Source organism: Rhea americana, unplaced genomic scaffold, assembly GCF_003343005.1.
Source record: "Rhea americana isolate MKP2758 unplaced genomic scaffold, rheAme1 scaffold_164, whole genome shotgun sequence".
Classification (NCBI taxonomy): Eukaryota; Metazoa; Chordata; class Aves; order Rheiformes; family Rheidae; genus Rhea; species Rhea americana.
In genome coordinates this window covers 518,606-537,525 of record NW_028185750.1, presented here as the reverse complement: position 1 = coordinate 537,525, position 18,920 = coordinate 518,606, and the positions used below count along the sequence as shown (strand labels likewise).

The 18,920-nt window shown below is 35.6% G+C and overlaps 1 protein-coding gene across 6 annotated transcripts in view; it reads left to right on the top strand.

Annotated features, from left to right (window-relative positions):
• The first annotated feature begins 263 nt into the window (after positions 1 to 263).
• Positions 264 to 18,920, top strand: part of DENND1A (DENN domain containing 1A) — a 221,461-nt gene continuing 202,804 nt past the window's right edge. For all 6 annotated transcript variants that reach the window (XM_085300458.1, XM_085300456.1, XM_085300460.1 and 3 more), the window contains exons 1-2: positions 264 to 412; positions 6,974 to 7,044. In XM_085300458.1, coding sequence (XP_085156584.1) covers positions 396 to 412; positions 6,974 to 7,044 — 88 coding nt within the window. In that variant the 5' untranslated portion in view covers positions 264 to 395. The remainder of the gene's footprint in view (positions 413 to 6,973; positions 7,045 to 18,920) is intronic.

Sequence of the window (18,920 nt, the reverse complement as noted above, 5' to 3'; positions counted from 1 at the left end):
GCGGACTCTGCACTGGACCTGTGGGCCACTTTGGCCCCGTGCAGGGGGGCGTCTGACGACCCCTTCAGCCTCCCTGAGGGGCTGCTCGCGGGCAGCGCCCTGAAGGGAACCCCTGAGGGGAGCGCGCGCGCGCACCGCCCGCGTTGCCATGCCGACGCGGCGGGGCACGCGGCGGCCGCCAACCGCCGCGGCCGTCCGTTGGCGCCGCCCGCGCGCGGTCCGCTGCACTACAGCTCCCGGCAGCCTCCGCGCCGCGCCGTGACTCGGCGCGGGCGACGGCGGCGCCGGCCGGGATGGAGTGAGGGGGCGAGCGGCGGAGAGAGCGCAGCCCACCGATCTCTGGCCCCCTCCCCTCTTCTCTCTGTGGCCCGGGTTTATGCGGCCCCCCAGAGACCATGGGATCCAGGATCAAGTGAGTGCCCGCCGGAGCTGCAGGCCCTGAGGAGAGCGGGCGGGCTCGTAGAGAGGGGGACTTCTCCCGCCCTCCTTCCAGCTCGGTGTGAAGGCCGCGCGGGCGAGACTCCGGCCGAGCCCGCAGGCCGCGGGGGTAGGGCGAGACGGAGCGGGCGAAAGAACGGGGGAGAGTGGCTTCCGCCTCCGCAGGCCAGCTCGCAGGCCGGGGAGGGAGGAGACGGCGGGGCAGAGGCCCACCACCATCGAGCCCACCTCAGTGGGGCACAGGGCCTCCCGCCGTCCACCCTGCTAGCTGAGGAGGGGAGAAGAGTGCCATTTCCTGGCCTCGTACCCCAAGCTGGCATGTTCTTGGCTATCCTCCTCCTCGCCTTCAAGTCTCCACGGGATAGTGTGGAGGGCCAGGCTGTGAGGGCAGTTTTCTAGAGGTGCAGGTCTTAAGAAGGACTGAGGTTGCTGAAGTGGGAATGTCTTAATTGTCAGCACCATCTGCTTCTGTTTTGGGGGTGTGGTAGAGTGGAGAGACCTTAAAGCCTTGTTGCCTAGGTTAGGGTGTGCTGAAAGAAAAATGAATTCTAGCTACAGTGCCTTGAAAGTGCATTAGCAAGGGGATTTGGAGGAAGGAGACAGGTGGTGGAAAGGATTAATGTCTTGAACCTGCAACTCCTTGCCTTTTTTTTTTTTTTTTTTTTTAATTTTCAGTTAATTTATTGGTAAGCCCTATTGATATGTTTAGTATTGTCACGTTAAAGATCTCAGTTCATGTATGCTGTTCCAGACAAACTATGATAACTGTTTCGGAGACAGGTAGAGGTGTAGTAAAACTGTCACCAACAAAAGAATGCTGACATGTTTGTGCATGAAAGATGTGTAGATGGAATGAAGACATCCAGTTAGCTTGTATTTTGTTGAACAGTTTCTGTAGGTGCTGTCAAGCAATTGCTTTTCCTTCTTTAATACACTGTTCTTCAAGATTACCTAGGGTTTTAACTTTTCACCTCTCTTGTTTAGCTGAATATGAGGCTGGAGTGAACATAGTTTGCAGTGATGACACATCTTCATGCATAGGCTGGATAGACTTAAATGTATTGATGTCTTAGGAGAATGTCCATTGATAATGAGTGTTTGTAATGATAATGCTGAAATGGTTGGTTGATTCCAGAAGGCAACTCTTTGGAAGAATGTGGGGATAACTTGTACTTTTGAGGTGTATGTTCCCTGCTGTTGCTGTAAAAACTGCTAAAACTTTAAACTTACATTCAAAGTACAGAATAGAACTGAAATAGAACTGCATTTTGACAGCAGGTGGAAGGTTATATCTGTAACCTGCAGTTTCAGATCTTGGAGCTGTCACCCTTGTTTAGGTCACTTCAAAATAGTGGAGCAAAATTATTTCTTATGACAATCTTGTCTTAGATTTCTTAAAAGACTCAAGTTGATGCTCACTTAAAATGTAGTGTTTCTTTTGTGCATATACTAAATCCACAATCTATGTTTACCTTCTTTTGTTTTTTATTTATTGACAAGATGTTAGTTTGACCTTTAATGGCTTTGCATATACTTTGCAGAATATGAATGAAAAAACTCAGATGAAATGCTTCAGCTAGAATCCTTATTTTATATAGAAGGTGTGACAGTTTAAAATATTTTTTAGAATCTGTGGCATTTGGACTTTTTCTGGGCAAGGTCTGTTTCAATGCGAGTGTATCAGCTTTCAAGATTACTTGTAGATCTGTATTTTTCTCTGTCACTGGGAAAACACAGGTGATAATCCTATATAAGCATTACTTGTCATTCCTCTTGCATTTTGTGAGGAAGTGTTTTGTCTGCTGTGTGATTAAGTAACTTTGCCTTCAGGGCTAGTTGATAAATCGTCTTTTTCTAGCACTTACAGAACACTAACAGCAAACTGGTACCCACATAGAATAAGGATAAAATATCAATACAGTCTCAAAATATATAAAGAATGAGAACCTCTCCGAGTAAGAGACTCGCCAGGTCTACTATTTTGGCTTTAGAGTATTCCACTGCCTCTGCTAGTTTTCATAGTTTTACTTAGATGCAGCAGAGCAAAACGTATTTCCTGTCATGTTTTTGTTTAGTCTCATTTTTAGGAGTTTGCTAAAGAACAACCATGAAATGTTAAGAGATTTTACTTGGTTTTCATTTTTCCATGCAGGATTCTTAAAGGCAGCACAGACTCGAAGGTTATTTGCTGGCCTGAAGATGATATTTATTTGTCATCTTTTATTTATCTTGTGTTTGGAAGGATGTCTTCTCTGAAAAATCTTAATATAATGAATGTTAGAATCTACAGACATTGATGAAATTGATCTGTGAAGTAATCTTTCTTGCTGTCAACACATGGGCTTTCTAAGCAATGATTTTAATGAAAATGAAGAAGTTAACAGGTTTGCCCATTTGTTGTGGGGAAGAATTTGGGAACAAAGTACTCGTCACAGTTGAGAAAAATTTTCATGCCTTCTCCAGCCTTTATTTTTACATTTAAAAATTTTAAAGCTTTTGGTATTGCTATGGCAAAACAAAATAATATCTCTTGGCTATTAAAATTTTAATATTCTACACTTATTATTTGGATTTCCTTAGTTCACGCATTCTTTTCATTGTCCTGCTGAGATTTAGCAGTAAAAGAAGTAAATGAAAATGTGGGTATTGAACTGATCCAAAACTGACAAGCTTTTAAATATCCATAACATGTTGTTATGCTGATGTAAAGAATTTTCCAAGGTGATAAGTAGCTTCCTTATGAAGGAGGAGGGATGTGTGAATGAGAAAACTGTTTTATAATTGGGTATATTGTGGTGTGCCCCCTTTAGTGGTATTGGCAGTAAGTGTTGTAGCACTAGAAAAAAAATGTGGTTGGATCTCTTACTTCTTGCTATAAACTGATAATTATGATAGATACTAAACTCCCTGGCACATAGTGACTTACACGCACTGTGATATGCTCTGCATGAAATCTGGATGTACGTGTCAGTTATATTTTTGATGGATGAATAATAATAAATCATTGAATAGGAAACTGCTTAGGGGAAATTATCAGTAGCAGCATCACACTGATGTGAAAAGAATCAAGAAGTTGCCAGCAATCCTGAAAGCTTTTAGTCTGTGTATAGCTGCAGGCCGAAAAACAGGTAAATTGCGTGTTGAGTTACTTTGCTATGATTAAGCTTCATGTCAGAGCATGTTATACAGTGTGTATGTGTAAGTCGTGCTGTGCCAGAGAGAGAAGCTATGACAGGGGTTTAGTGAACCTATCTACTATCAGTTCTTGGCAGCCTTCAGTACTGAAGATATTTCTCATTAGAAGGGAGGAAAGTTGGTGGTTCTCTCTCTCTTTTCTTTTCTTTTTTTCTTTGTGTGTGTGTGTGAATATCTGTCTGTTGACCAGAATTGTGCTGCACCATAAAACACTTGTGTGTTACATTCTAGAGCTGGTTGTATTTCATTGATAACTGAAAAGTTCCCTCATGTTAATTTGAAAATGCTTTGAGATGTTTGACTTAGTTTGCTATATACTGAGATGAATATCATACAATATAAATTAAATATGTGGAAATTAATAAGAGCCAGAAGTGATTTCTGTAGCTGAATTAACAACTACAGACTTCTGCTAATTATTTTTTCTACAAGAGTTGAGCAACTAAGTCTTGTTACGAGAGCTAATTATCAAACAGTGTCAGGCTCTTATGTTTTGCGCTCTCTCTCTCTCTCTCTCTCTCTTCCCCCCCCCCCTTTTTTTTGGTAGGATGTTTCTTTCTGCTATAACTGTCATTACATTTTCTATGTGTAGAAAAGAAATATATTGCTGACAGAATTCAAGTAGTGGCTTTAGATATGTAAGATATATACTTCCATACATATAGCTTCAGATAAAAACTTTATTTAATTTTATTCTGCATGAATCATGTACAGTTTGGTAAAAATAATAATTTTGATTGTAAAAGATATATAAATATCTTACTTGTCATACTATTTCAAGATACAATTAAACTTCTTGTGGATTACTTTGAAACTAAAACTCTTTCTCYATCAGAGAATTTGAACAGATTCATACAACTAGCATTTATCACAGAAGTGTTCTCTTTACATACAACTTCTTCCTAAATTTCTATTTTCAAAACACTTACTGCATTTCATTCTCATTTTGTCCAGTTATCAAATACATGAAGTAGCTTTTATAATGTGTGTCCTATACTTTTTTTGATCATATTTGTATGTTCACTTGATAACTGACCATATGTTTTTCAGAGATTATTTGGAGCCAATTGGAAAAAAAAAATACTTTGTGTATATTTACTTTGTGGTGTAATGCTATGGACAATTTCTGTGGCTTGAGTTTGGATACAATAGACATATGACATCAGACGTTTGCAGAGTTGTTTAATATAATACTCATAAAATGGACTGCAAAATATTTATATTGTGATGCCCATTTATGCTATGTTTGCAAACTGTATGAAGTCTTGGAGGTACTTGTTTTCCTAATTCCACTAAAAACTTATAAAATATTCCGAATTCAACAATGACTTCATTTTCATGCTGAGGTGTTAGCTTGTTGAATGCAGTCTCTAATACTAACTTTCTGACTTGGCAAAGCTATTTTCATTTCTCTATTCACAGAAATGAGTGGAGGTTTGTTGTGGAGTATTAAAATACAAAATTTAATGTCTTTTTGTCTGAAAGTTTTGGCATATAGTATGTGCTATTTGCCAGCTGTGTTAAGCAGTGTTTTCACCAAAGAATTCAAACGCAGACCCTAACATACTACTAACAAAGTGTTTGTTATTTTATCCTTTAGCTGTAAAAATATTTGAAAATTTATAAACTTTTAATTAAGGAAATAGTGTGCTAAAGGTAAGATAAGGCTGCACAGCAATGTACATTAAAGGAACAATATATTTCTGATGTTAAATGGTTATCACCTCATCCTAATCCGGTATCGTGATTTGTAGAAATGTAGCTAAAATCTCCAGATTTGAAACAAACTGTATGCAACTAATCTAATCAGGACAATGACAGTGATACAAGTTTATTTTGTATTGCAAAATAATAATCAAATGCTTTGATTTTTAGACTTCTCATAACTTATCCACATAATTTTCTAAAAAAAAATGGCTACTAAATGAAAATCAATTCAGGACCACTGGCAAATTAAATTAAAATTAATTGAATTGGGAACCATATTGTTGCCCCTGAGAGGTGCTCTATAAAACTGTAGAATGTGATTCTATGCTACTGAAACCAATGGTAGCTTTTCTGTTGATTTAAATAGGTGTGGGATTTGGCTTACAGCCACTTGAGTTAGACTAAGTGAGACTTTATGTGTTGAAATTTTTTGTTTCATCGGTTTTGGTGTTAAACTGGGGTGAAAATAGCAGAAATTCTCTGAAGAGTAGGTTGAATTTAACGTATTTATATGCTTGGTTTTTGATGCTGGGTAAGTGTTTTTTTTTTTTTTTTTTTTTTTTTTTTTTTTTGAACTTTAGTGTATTTTTTTTTTTTTTTTTTTGTCATTTTTTTTTCTTAGCTGAAAGGGAGATAAAGTTCACAAGCTCTTGAAATTACACCCCAGCAATTTATTTAATGTTAGGTAATTTATATGAACACCTAGGAAACAATATTATCAGTATGCAAATTGCTTTAAATATTGGGCAGTATTTGTACAGTTTTGTTTCTTGAGTTTAACCAGAAAATCTAAGAATAAAATGTCACATGTCCAGACTGTACAAAATTCTTTTGATAGCTTTAAAAAAGAAAAAACAATAAAGTCTTACACATGATTCTCTTGAATCAAAAATTTTGGAGTAGCTACATCTGTTAGATTCAGGAAGTTAACTGTAGAAATATGCCTTGTTACATAACCACCTGTTGTATTTACGTGCTACTTATGCAGTATATTTCCAGAGCTTTATTTATGGAGTTGTGAAATAGGTGTCATGAATTTGAAAGAGTAGTCAAAATGTGAATCTAAGTTATTTGTTCCACATTGGACAATGTGCTTTCAGTTTGGTTAAGAAAAAAGGGTATTTAGTTGTGTGTGTCCCCCCCCCCAAAAAAAAAATGCTGTAGCAAGTAAGTAATTTACTGTAATGGCCAAGAACTGAAATAACTGTTGTTTATTTGTTTAAGCAGGGTTCTGAAAACTGATATTAAAGGCATAGTTTTCTTTTTCTGGCAGTTTCTGGTGAAAGGATCTATACTTTAGTATGCAGAAATGCAGACTAGTCACAACAATTTAATGACTTACAGGATTTGTGTGATTAATTTTGTTCTGTTTTGTCATCTATTACTTTTTTTCTCCAATTAAGTCTTTTAGACACCCTCTTCATCGTGACTGATCTCAGCTTAAATACTTATTATATATCTGTAAGGCAGAAAGATCTGATATGAACTCATCGCAAACTATAGAACAGGAAATCTTATTTATTAAATCATCATTGTAATGTATGTGTTCTTCAAACCTTTTTGCATGAATAACTGAAAACATTTTCGGGAGAAAAAAAAACTTGGTGCACTAAATAATTTTTTTTTCTTGCAGGCAAAATCCAGAAACTACTTTTGAAGTGTATGCTGAAGTAGCCTATTCAGGAACCAGTTGCATTGGAAAAGGTACTATTTTGCACTGGAATTCTACCTATTTCTTGACTAGAAGTATTCCTCTGAACTGTATACTGTGAGACAATGAAGTAGACATTGAAGTAGAGCCAATATTATGCTCCTTTAGTTTTTTAAATTGGCACTAATAATGAGAAAATCCTTCCTCTGTCTGTGTATAGTATTATGGGCGTTTTTCTGACTTCTCTGATTGACTATTTTGCCTTATTTTGTCTTTTTAAAATAGAAATAACACTTAATGAAGTGTTCTATTAAATTGAAAGTGTAAGTGTAAATGCATTTTCAGGTTTGTATTTGCTGCTGCATATAAAGCATGATTAGATTTAAACCACAAATACTCCAAAATTCTTTTCTGTGGAATTTATTTTTATTCCTTCTTTCTTACATATCCACAGAAATACTCTACATCTTTTCTGAAAACTCTCTTTGATCAAGTGGTATTATCTAGAAATAAGGTATGAAAGAAGCTTATGATCTGGTTACTTTTACAAAACTCTGTTATCAAGTCGCACTTATGCAAATATTTTTCCATAATGGTATTTCTGATACACATTCCTATGTTTATGTTAGAATTGTCCCACAATTGCTGAAACTAACATTTAAGTATGTTTATGATTTTGGCTTGCGCTTTTTTTCTAACCCTGATGAAGTTGATCTGAGTAGGCAGGAAAAGCAAAGGTTGAAATTCCTAAACCCTTGAATTTAGATCAAGGTATTGTTTTGTGAGGTCAGTCACTAGAATGCTATGAAAAGGATGGATGTCAAAACTAAGTAATCATGATTAGTCACCATTATTGAAATAATATCCCTTTGATCCTTTATGAAACAATCATATATGTATTTTGTATTTGGTATAATGAAACAGTAGATAGGGTTTTGAAATCTTACTGATTGGAAAGCTGCTCATATCCTTCTATACCTGTTTCTGTTTGTTACTGTCAACAAAAGCCAGATAGCTGTAACTTCTCTACTGCTAAAGCATCCGTAGGAGTTGTAAATGGAACACAGTTTTTGGCTTGTCTTGTTGCTATATACCGTCACGACCATTTGATGTAATTGCAGGAGCCCTTTTAATAACTAGCCTTTGTTTTTTCTCATCTGACCTGGATTCTAGTACCAGAAAATCTGAACAAATTTGACCATAAACATTACATTGTACAGTACTAGTGTCTGGGTATAATCTTCTCTTTGAAGTTTGTTTGCACCCCCCTAGAGGGATTAATTCCCTGCTGTGGGAAGGTGGGTTAAAAAGCACTGAAACTACTTTACAGGTTTTTAATTGGAGAATTTAGTATACATTTTGTTCTATAAACCAACTGATTCCGTGGGAGTTTTGCTTTAGTTGTGTTTTTAGGTTTGTTGTATGTTTTTGTGGGCGCAAAATCTTTGGAAATTGATGTTTCTAGTGAGTGAAAAAAATATAAATTGTATTAATAACTATTTTTACAATTCATATATTCTGAAATTATTAGTTCTGTCTAAATAAGCTTTAAAACTTTTTTCAACCTTTTCCAACCAACTTTTTTTTTAATTAAGAGGTGTCTTTTATTCTCAGAACTCCTAGGTCACTATGTCCTCAAATATTCTATCCTTCTGTTCTAAATTAAGTTATTGTTTGGTTCTCCACAGTGTCATAGCTCTATTTTAACAGCTATGTTGTTTATCCAGGCAAAGCACCATTCTAGAAATACAGTGCTATAGACCTCTGTGCAGTCTTCCCTGCCTTCTTGGCTAGCTGTTCTATGCCAAAAGGCCTAGAATATCAATATGTTTTACTACTGTCAGAGGAATGCACATTAAATGGCAAGGAACAGTTACAGTTAAGAAAATCAAGATGTATGAAAAGCGTGTAAGGAGCAGCTTGTCAGAGATGTTTAAATAACTATTTCTTCCAATGTAATGGGTTCTGAAATTAGTTAAGGCAGTCTTCTTTGAAGTTCTGCATCTAGTGTAATAGTGCTGTTGATCATTTATAATCATTTATAATGATCAATAAATAAAGTTGCAAAGTTACATTAAGTTATTTATAACTTAACTCTTTTTTGAATTAGCTAATATGGACTTGAGGAAAATGAATTGCTCCAAAGCTGTAAAAATTCTAGTGTGGGAGATTGGCTTGCGGGATGGTAAAACATGCCTGTGTTTTGTTAGTAGTACAAAAATATGTGTAGCAAAGGATGTTTTCCATGTAACTGTTAAATATAAACTGCAGTTAAAAACTTCAATATATTTCATAGCTTGCTTACAGAGAACATCTTGTTGAAATAGGAGATACTGACTCCTGTTATCAAGATTAGCTACTGATTGACAATTGTATGTTCAAGTAACTTTGTTACTCGTGTAATTGTTAACAATTTTGTAGTAAAGTTTTATTTGGTTAATAGTCTTCCAAATGGATGAAAGAAATGTTATACATCATCTATTGTATAGAGGGCTCCCTCTTAGCTACCAAGGCAGTTGACAGCAGAAGGAAGATACCTGTTCTGTGCTCTAAGAAAGACATCAATAAACTGAAGTTCAGCAGAGGTCCACCAAGATGGTCAGGAGCCTGGAGCACTTGCATTATGAGGAGAGGCTGAGGGAGCTGGGCTTGTTGAGCCTGGAGAAGACAAGGCTTCAGCAGCACCTAACAGCAGCCTTCCAGGCCTACAAGTTCTTCAAGATGACAGAGGCAACACTCTTTAGTGCTGCTTGGCAGGAGAAGGAGAGGCAACAGCATGAACTGAAATAAGAGAGGATCCAACTGGATATCAGGAGAAACCTTTTCACCATGAGGACAGTCAAATATTGGACAAGGTTGCCCAGGGAGGTTGTGCGGTCTGCATCCTTAGATGTTGTCGAGACCTGAATGGATCACAGCCTGACCAGCCTGGTATGTCATCGTGCTGAGCCAACTTGGAGCAGGAGGTTGGACTAGAGACCTCCTGAGGTTCCTTCCAACCTGAATTTTGAGATGATCCTAAGATTTCATTTCTAGAAATATCTTCTGGATGTTCCTGGAACTTAAAACAAACTACAAACAAAACTGTGTACTCTTATGAAAGAATGAAGAGAAAATTTCATCAAAACCATGGAGGCTGAAAAAGCAAACATTGTGGTTTGATGGAGTCATGCCTGGACTGGAGTGAAGCAATGAAATGCGGTATGCTGAGAAAGGAAATGGTCATTCGATCAGCTCACCTATTGTTCTGTCCCCCCTTTTCCTTTTCTTTTTTTCTTTTTTTTTTTTTAAAGTGAATGTATGTTATTAAGAATAACCTTCCTTAAGACAGTTAGCAAGCCAGTCTTCTCTATCGACCTTATGTGATTTCCCCTATTTGAATCTAATTTAGTTTTTCTAGGGATATCTGACTTCCTAAAATTACCTGCAAATACAAAACTGCTTAACTTTCATTCCATTCTTATTTTTTTTCCTAATCTAAGCTGTCTGGAATTCAAAAGCTCTTCACTTAGTATTTCAGTGACATGTTTGGTGAGGCCAAGTTCTACTTTTTAGTTTCATTGTTTTTGTTCTCTTGGTTTTACCATGTTTTCACTGTTCTCTTGTTCTTACTGTGTTTTAATAAAATGTTGATGCCTTTTCACCAAATGTCTTGGGCAGTAAAACAGAATAGAAAGAATGTAGTCAGCGTATTTACAGTGACCCTCCATGGAAGTTATTTAGCGAGGAAAATTGTGAAATCTTGTTTTTTGTGTGTCAAGTATAAGTGTGTCGAGCATATGAACTTTGCATATGATTCTAGTGCTTTTTCCTCAACCCTACACACCTTTTTTTCAGGAAAGGAGAGGATAAAACACAAGAAAATAGTCACATTTTATTTTAGTAATGAAGTATTAATATAGGGAGAAATGTTGAATTTAAAACTATTAATACTTTGATCCTTTTTGATAATTGGTAAGTACTAGGTGACTGTGAGTCAGAGCAGAAGGTGTAATTCCATGGTTAACATAGAAGCCAGGCTAAATAGTCTAATATGTGCCTTTTGTGCAGTGGTGTGATTGGGATGGAATAACCTGCTAATACACTATACAGATGGGCACAACAAAGTCAGCTTTTCATTCTCCAAGTATGGTAGTCAACTTTGGCTTTCTATGTGAGGTGCATGGAGAGAATAATGCAAGATAAAACCATTCAGAACAGTATTGGCATTGTTAGAAGTTCTATAAATTCGATTCCTAATTCAAGCTCTGATTGACATATAAGGCGTTAATGTTCTGTAGCTTGTGTGTGGGGTTTGTGTGGCTTTGCCTGTCTGCATTTTAGTTCTATGTAGTCCTGACCGTAGAATTTCTAACTTTCCTCTTCATTTAGATCTTAGGAGGTTGTTGGCCTCTCTATATCCAAGTTTATTGCTTCTAATTAAAAAAAGTTGTGTTTTTGTTGTCAAGATTATTTTATTTTTTTCACAGATATGACTTGAGGAATTAAAAAAAAAAAAAAAAAAGCCTGGAAAATCTTAGATATAAGAGACTAGAAATACAGCTTTTTGCAAAGCATATAGTAGTAAGATATTTTGGACATAATTTAATTGCGTTAGTTTTACCTTTTGTCTGTAATACCTAAGTAATTAAGTATGATTTGTGAGAAATGAGTAATGTATGATTTAGTTGAGACTCAAATTATTATAATTTTTATAACACTTGTGAACTCTATGTGGAAGGTTTACATTTTACCATTACTTCTGTTAGGAAACTGCTTTCTTTAATTAATGTTTATAGTTTATGTGAGTCACTGTACTTTAAGGAGAATATTTAAAATCAAAGCCAAAGTTTGTTTTCACTGCTTTTTCATACTCAGTGATATTAAACCCTCTGCAGTAGAGGATGTCTTATTATTTTTTTCCTCACTGATGTAGCTGGTTCTTCACAAATACAAAAAACTAAGAGGTACCCATTTAAACTCTAGCTGAAAATGGTACTTTCTTTGGTGTTAAGGAAAATCACGTTGCAGAAGAGAGAATAAAGTGTGCCATTCCTTAAACAAGTGATGTCAGTCATTCTAAACTAAAGCTACTGATTTTGGTTTAAACATCTTTTAGTAAGTTTTGATGATGCAACTTGTCTTCAGTGCATGATCTTCTCTTCTTTTGTTGTTTACTGGAGTTATTATATGCAGGAGATAACATGAGAGAGCAAAATAGATGCTTTGTATGAAATTTTGTTGTTCCATCATATTGGATGTCTTTTCTGCTTTTTAAAGCCCATATAAGGGAAGGGGAAAATGCATTCTTATGAGAACTATGAAGCTCCTGCCTTTAATGGATGGTTTACGTTTTTGTCATGGCATCTCTTAATAATAGTAATTCACAGAAAGTAAGGTAGTGAATTTATTTGGATGTGGGAAACGATTAGATGAGATTCATCAAATTTCTATTACAAATAGTAACTGCTGTGGTCAGCTTAGGCTTGTCAAAAAAACTCAGTAGCATTCTATACTCTTGACATCTTGTGTGCCTGAAACTAGACTAAAATGTATTGAAACTACATTTTCTGTATATTTTTTTTATTTTTTGAACCTCAACTAAAAGGTATTTCATGTTTTTTGCACCAGCGCTCTTTTGAGTGTTGAAAATAATTGAATTACAGTCTTAATTTAAACATATATGTATGTATAGAAAGCAAAATCACATTAACTACTTGGGAAATCTTTCTTTAATTTTCAAAGCAATTCATTATCTTATGGCTGTTGCAGATCATTTGTCAGAAATACCATGTGACACATTCAAGGATCTAGCTGGACCTCAGCCTAAGATCTTCTCTTGTTAGAGGGTGAAGTAAGGAGAATTCAAGTGCAATTCTCATACTATTAGTGTAGAAAAAGAGAATTTGTTAGACTAAGGTAATTGATCAAGATAGTCTCTAAAGTATGAACATTTGAAAGTAAATGCTCACAAAAGTAAGATTTCTACCACCACCATCCCTGTCTAGGAGGACGTAGCATGCTTTTGTGTGGGGTTTTTGTGTTCTCGCCAAAGCAGACATTATAAAAGTATGTCAAATCCGTAGCTTTACTGTGTTGCATGCCAAAAGACCTTTCTCTCCAAGGACCTCATCTTTCATCTTTTTGTGAATGTAGCGTAAATTCTTGTGTGTGTTCAAGGAAAAAGCTAAAATGGTTTAGTACAACTAAAGCGTTTCTTTCATATTTTTTTTTAACCGTGGTAAGTTAGAAGCCTAAATGCTATAGCATGGACAAAGTGTAAGTGAGTTAGAGTTTAACAAATGTTCACTGGATTAGTAAAGGAAATGTGATTTATACTACTTCTTTTATGACAGAATTTAAAAGGTCTTGCTGTAAGTCTCTCTGTGTGCTTCTTTCTTTTCTTGAAAACATACCACTAAGTTGAAAGGGGAGATGAATCTTGGAAGGAAACTATTAACTCTGAGGGAGTTTATCATTGTTTGAAAGAAAGGATGGTATTTGCATTTGAATTGGCTCTGAGTGTAGCATGTACCACTAATCTTGTTCCTACTAGAAGCTGGTGAGTAGTTTAAGTACTTCCTTCTTTACTTTTCATGTTCTAGTCTTGTATGGTAATATCTTTTTTCTCTTCCCCACCCCCCACAGTAGATCACGAATGTTATAACTTAAACTCATTGAAGTCCTTGATTCTACTGGGAGATGTCATGATGTACTCGGGCCCTAAAAGTGCTTTACAGTTGCGACTGTGTTTCCATGATAGGACTTTCTCTAGTAGAGAGAACTAGCAGGTTTCTTTCTCTGCAAAATGAGTTTACTGCCACCTCTTAGCATAATCTTTTTATTATCTAATATAATTTTAGATAGCAGGGCCAAAATATATGAAATATTTTCTTGAATATAAACACAGTTACCTGTGTAGGATTAAGTTAAGATTTGGTAATTCAAGGGGTCGTAAGCCATATCTGTGCATCTCTCAGAGTAACCATTTTTAATTTGTAAGATGAAATCATTTTGTTAGTTCAAGCCTGCCTGCTAAGTTTTGAGAAATACGTAACAGACTAAATATTTAGTGATAATAACAAACGAATTACAAAATTAATTTTTCCCCATTAAGTAAGGGCTTTCTGTAGCACATGTGCCTTTATTCCAGCTGTTTGAAGTTTTTCTATCCTATTTTCATGATACCATGTTGGTACACCTGACTTCCAAAAACAGGATTGGAAAAATAACCAAGTAAACAATAGCTATCTTAAGTAGACAGCTATTAGTTGAGAATGCTAATTCTCTCAAATTACTATTTTGTTTTTCTGTTTGACCACTTTTCTTTTAAGTACAATGAAAGTTGTAGATTTTGACAAAGAATTTACCAGAACTGAAAGGTCTAGGTCAAATAAGTAACATTTGTATGGACTATTTTGTTCAAGGACAGTTCCCAATTTGGGTTTTATAGTATAAATGAAATACGTAACTCTCAAATTGAGGAGGAACTCCTTTTATGAAAAGATACTGGAATCAGAAATAATTTAAGGCATCATAAATTCTCTTTCACACATATTTCTTATGCATGTTCTTAGCTAATGATACTAGATTTAATAAAAAGCAGAAATCTTAATGTTCAGCACAACTGTGAAAGTTCTTGATTCCATCTTCTCCAGGTTATTCTTTTGGAAGGGATCTGTTGTTTTTCTTTTCTGCTTCATACTTGTGCTGCCTTTGTCTAGAATCTATCTCACAAGTGTTTATTAGTATKCACTGTATTGCTGCTGCTGACACTGTTTAACTAGAGAGGAATATTCTGCATAGAAAGTCTCACTCCTAAGACTTTAAACTCTTTTGTTGATTTATATTTTTTTTAAAGGAGCTTGACATCTTCATCAAGTTCACAGTGGGCCTGCTTTGTTTGCTTTCTCTTGAATGCTTGATAAGATTTTTCTTCTATTGTTTTGTGCAGCAAGGACAGAACTTGCCATGGCTGAGGTGGTTTTTTTGTAAATCCACAATATGGTCATTGTCTGCTGCTGAATAATTGTGGCTGCTTTTTGTACAACCAGAACTAAGGCTTTGGCTGTGAACAGATTCCTTCTTAGCGTGAAAAGAGACTAATCCATGTAAATACAGCCCCAAAATAAAGCTTTACAGAAAAAGGGAAAGGCTGCTAAGCAGGAGGGCAGAGGTCAGCAATTTAACCTTTAACCTAACAAATAAGAAGCATGAAAGTTCCCGAATTGGTTTACAAAGGCAGGCTCCTGTGATCTGTCAGTTTTTCTTTTCATGATAGAGTTGGGTGAGAAAACTGACTGACAGCTAGTGCCTTTTTAACTGCAGGTTGAAATTAACTGCTAAACAGAAACTATTTTTAAATATATATATATTTAGTCGTTTGAACAAATTATTTTCAACTCACTATTTTATAGATTTCCTTGAATTTATAGGGGAGTTTTGTCTGATTCTTCTTTTTAAAGTTCTTGTTAGACTCAATTTGGATACTGCATGCTACTGAAGCATTTGATATTTCAATATTTGAAGTATTTAAGAATTTGATGAAGCACTTGTTGCAATTAATTCTGTTACTCCATTAATGTGCTGCTTTAAGAGTGGAGCTGCTATTCCAGTAACTGCAAACAGATTGTGCTTTGAATAGAGTCAAAGAGTTGTTGTTAAACCGGAGGGGGGGTAATTTTAAGTTTAGTTCATGCTCAGTTACAAAAATTTCCAACAGTGGTTTGTTTTTCCTTATTTAATCACAACAGGTAATCTTGTTAATAAGTGTTAGTTTTTGCTTAAAGCTTAATGCATCTGAAATCAGCTGTTACATCTCAATACAGAGATTTCTGTAATGTGTAAAGAACTTTAATTAGAGAGTCATTCAGATGAAAAAGAAACAATGAAGTAATGACTTTAAAGTAGACTCCCTGTAGATTAAGAGTAGAGACTTGAGATTCTTTTTTCCTAATGTTGTAATCATGTCCCAGCAATGACTAGCATTTGGTTTGTCCACAGTTGTGCAGATGCTTCCTGCAAGTCTCTTCAGTGGAAATTCTGGATTTTAGAAACTCTATCCATCTTTAGGCATGTAAATCAGTAATTCTACAGAGAGCATTAGGTTTAACAAGCAAACACAGCAAATTTGGTAAAGTGCAAAAATGAACCAGATCTATTTTTATTGCTCGTCCTTTTTGTAATAGATAGTTCCTTGCAAGTGGAGAATGTAAACTCTAATTCAAAAAGAGATGTATTAGCGTGCCCTAGGCAGTATTACTCTGCTCTTCTTTGGTGTGCTGTCTTTTTGTCATGAACAAAAAGAGAAGTTGTCGTTTTGAGGGGGAGTATTTGAGTAGGGTTGTAAAGCAAGATAATTTGAGGTTAAGTACTTCCTTCTTTACTTTTTTTGAGGTAAGCATAAAGTGAATTCAAAACTTCTATTTTAGTTCAGCAATGGTTGTGATAAAATTTTTATGCTACCAAAGACAAGATTGAACTTGCAGTATCGCCTATGAAAACCAATATGTGCTCCGTCACAATTAAGGGTCAGTGCGTGGTACTTTTCCTTGTGGCAGTGTTCATGAGTAACAGTGGTGAAGATGGTTTAATCATCAAGAGCTATATTATATCCTGTCAATATCCTAACATACTTGTTTTCTGTGAACGTGGTATGTCATCCGTTGGATTCCATTAGTGGAGAGGGGAGAAAAAAAATGCTGAAGGAATGCTGTTGAATCCTGATTGATGAATAAAGAATTTTTTGGCCTTGATTTAGCTACCAGATCCGTCAGCTCTTGGGAAGGTGATTAATATCATGGTGCATACTGTAGATAGTCAGATAATTTAAGACCTTGTAGAATTTCACAAGCTGAGGGGAAAGTACCACTGTTACAGTATAAGGAGCAGAAGTGAAGGGACTAAAGGAAAAGATGTCTTAATTTTGCCAAAAATGTTGAATTGTCCCTGCCTTCGTCAACTATTTGAATACATACGCCTAGGAAGGAATGCAAAAAAATGAATTTGCAGTGAGTAGTTTAAAGCTGTATCTTTGATTTTCTAGTCAAAATTTATACACTTCTAAATTTATGCTACGACGTTTCGTGGTGCTGAAGGGAATCACACTTTCAACTCCCATTACATTCTACTGGAATTAACTGAATCCTATCTTTAGTCTGTTTGAAGAGTCACATGTGTTGAAACTGCATAGCTACGAATATTAACAGCAGTAGTGCTACCTTTTTGAACTGATTTTTATCTCTTAAATAGTTACTCTTCAGTTATGTCTTGTTGATTTATAAGGTACTTTTGAGATCTTATGTTCCAAAGTTCTGAACCAGAAGATTGCTGTGCGGGGAAAAACACCTATCAAAAATAGTTAATGCAGAATCAAAATTAAGTGATAACATGTGAAGACAAAAGAATAGTTGACTGAAGTCCTACAGAGTATGAGAAGACACTGAGAGAGCAAGGTGCAAATTGGAGGACAAGAGAGTTGCCATTGTTAGCAGTCTGGTATTATCCAGGCTGTGTGTGAAACTACACAGTGAAGTTGAAATTATACCATTATAAAGCAAATAAATGGCACTTTTTATCACGAAGAACAGATTAAGCGAGTAAAATATTTTTATTTTGTTTTCCTTTTTTTTAGAGCATGGGAACACTTTCATTTAAAAGCACTAAAACTCCAAAGGCTTCAGAATAGTAAAATTCACTTCTATGGATACAGTGAATTCTGAAATATATTTTTAAATAAAGAATATGTATCATTGAGATACTTTTAAAATAAAACTTTACAGTATCATTTCTATTTAAGATGGAAAGTATTTTTTTCATAATGCATGAAAGTATGTAGTTTAAAAGTAGGCCATCAGCTCCACATCCTGTCATGTAAGTAATATATTGCATGTATATTGTCCTATTACAGTACATTTGAAAATATCTTCTAGTATATTTTTATCTATTTTTCTTTTTAAAGGATAAGTGAATTTTGCCACTTACATCAGTTGAAGCCTTTTTTCCCCCCCTTTTTTCCTTTAATGGCAGAAAATAATTTTCTGGAAAAAAATCGCACTGGAAATACTTTCTAAATGAACATGGGAGCTTGAGCGACAATCATCTTTTATTGTTACAGCCTTTAATTTAATGAAAGTTTAATAATTTCTTGCCCCTGAAGCAGGTGAGAGCATCTTCTAGATAAACTGGTTTGTATTAATTCACAATGTTGTCTTCTCAAGCCTGCAGGATGGATGTTTGTTTTCTTTTTCTTCTGCTGATGTTAGTTCTTAGCAGAAGTGATGTGAAGTGCAGTTCTTGACTTTCGGTAGGATTTAAGATTTTGTGAACAAAAGAAATTGTCAAAAATCATACAACTCTATTGTTCTTTGTATTTGGAAGTATATGAGCAATTACTGAAGGGCAGTATGGGAGGTTTTTGTTTTGTTTTTACTTGAGATAGGAGGAAATGTTGAAAGAAAATAGTCTGTGAGGAAGTAAACGAGATTTTAAATTTGGTTAAGAAATGAGATTCAGGATTCTATCATTCAATTTCAGTAAAATGGTGAAAAGGTGGTAGAATATGAAACTTTTTTTTATTTATTTATTTTCTGGTGGTTTTTTTAGGAGGTTGCTACAAGATTGACATTTTATTACTTTCAGAATAATGTGGATTAAAAAATGTGAACATTCTGATGTTTACATATCCTGAAAATAATTTCAGCGTCTTTCCATGAATCTGCGTTAAAAGAGGGTAGATTAAGATTAGAGGAAGACTCATTTTTGTAACCAATTATTGTCTTTGCACGATCCTAGGCAAACTCCCCCCCGCCCTTTTTTAAAATCTTTCATTGCACTAATAAATGCGTCATTTTGCTACTAGCTCTCAAATAACTATTTAAAGTATTATGTGTGGTTTCCTGATTGCTTAATTTGGTTGAATATATTTTATAAATGAGAACTGTAACTGTAA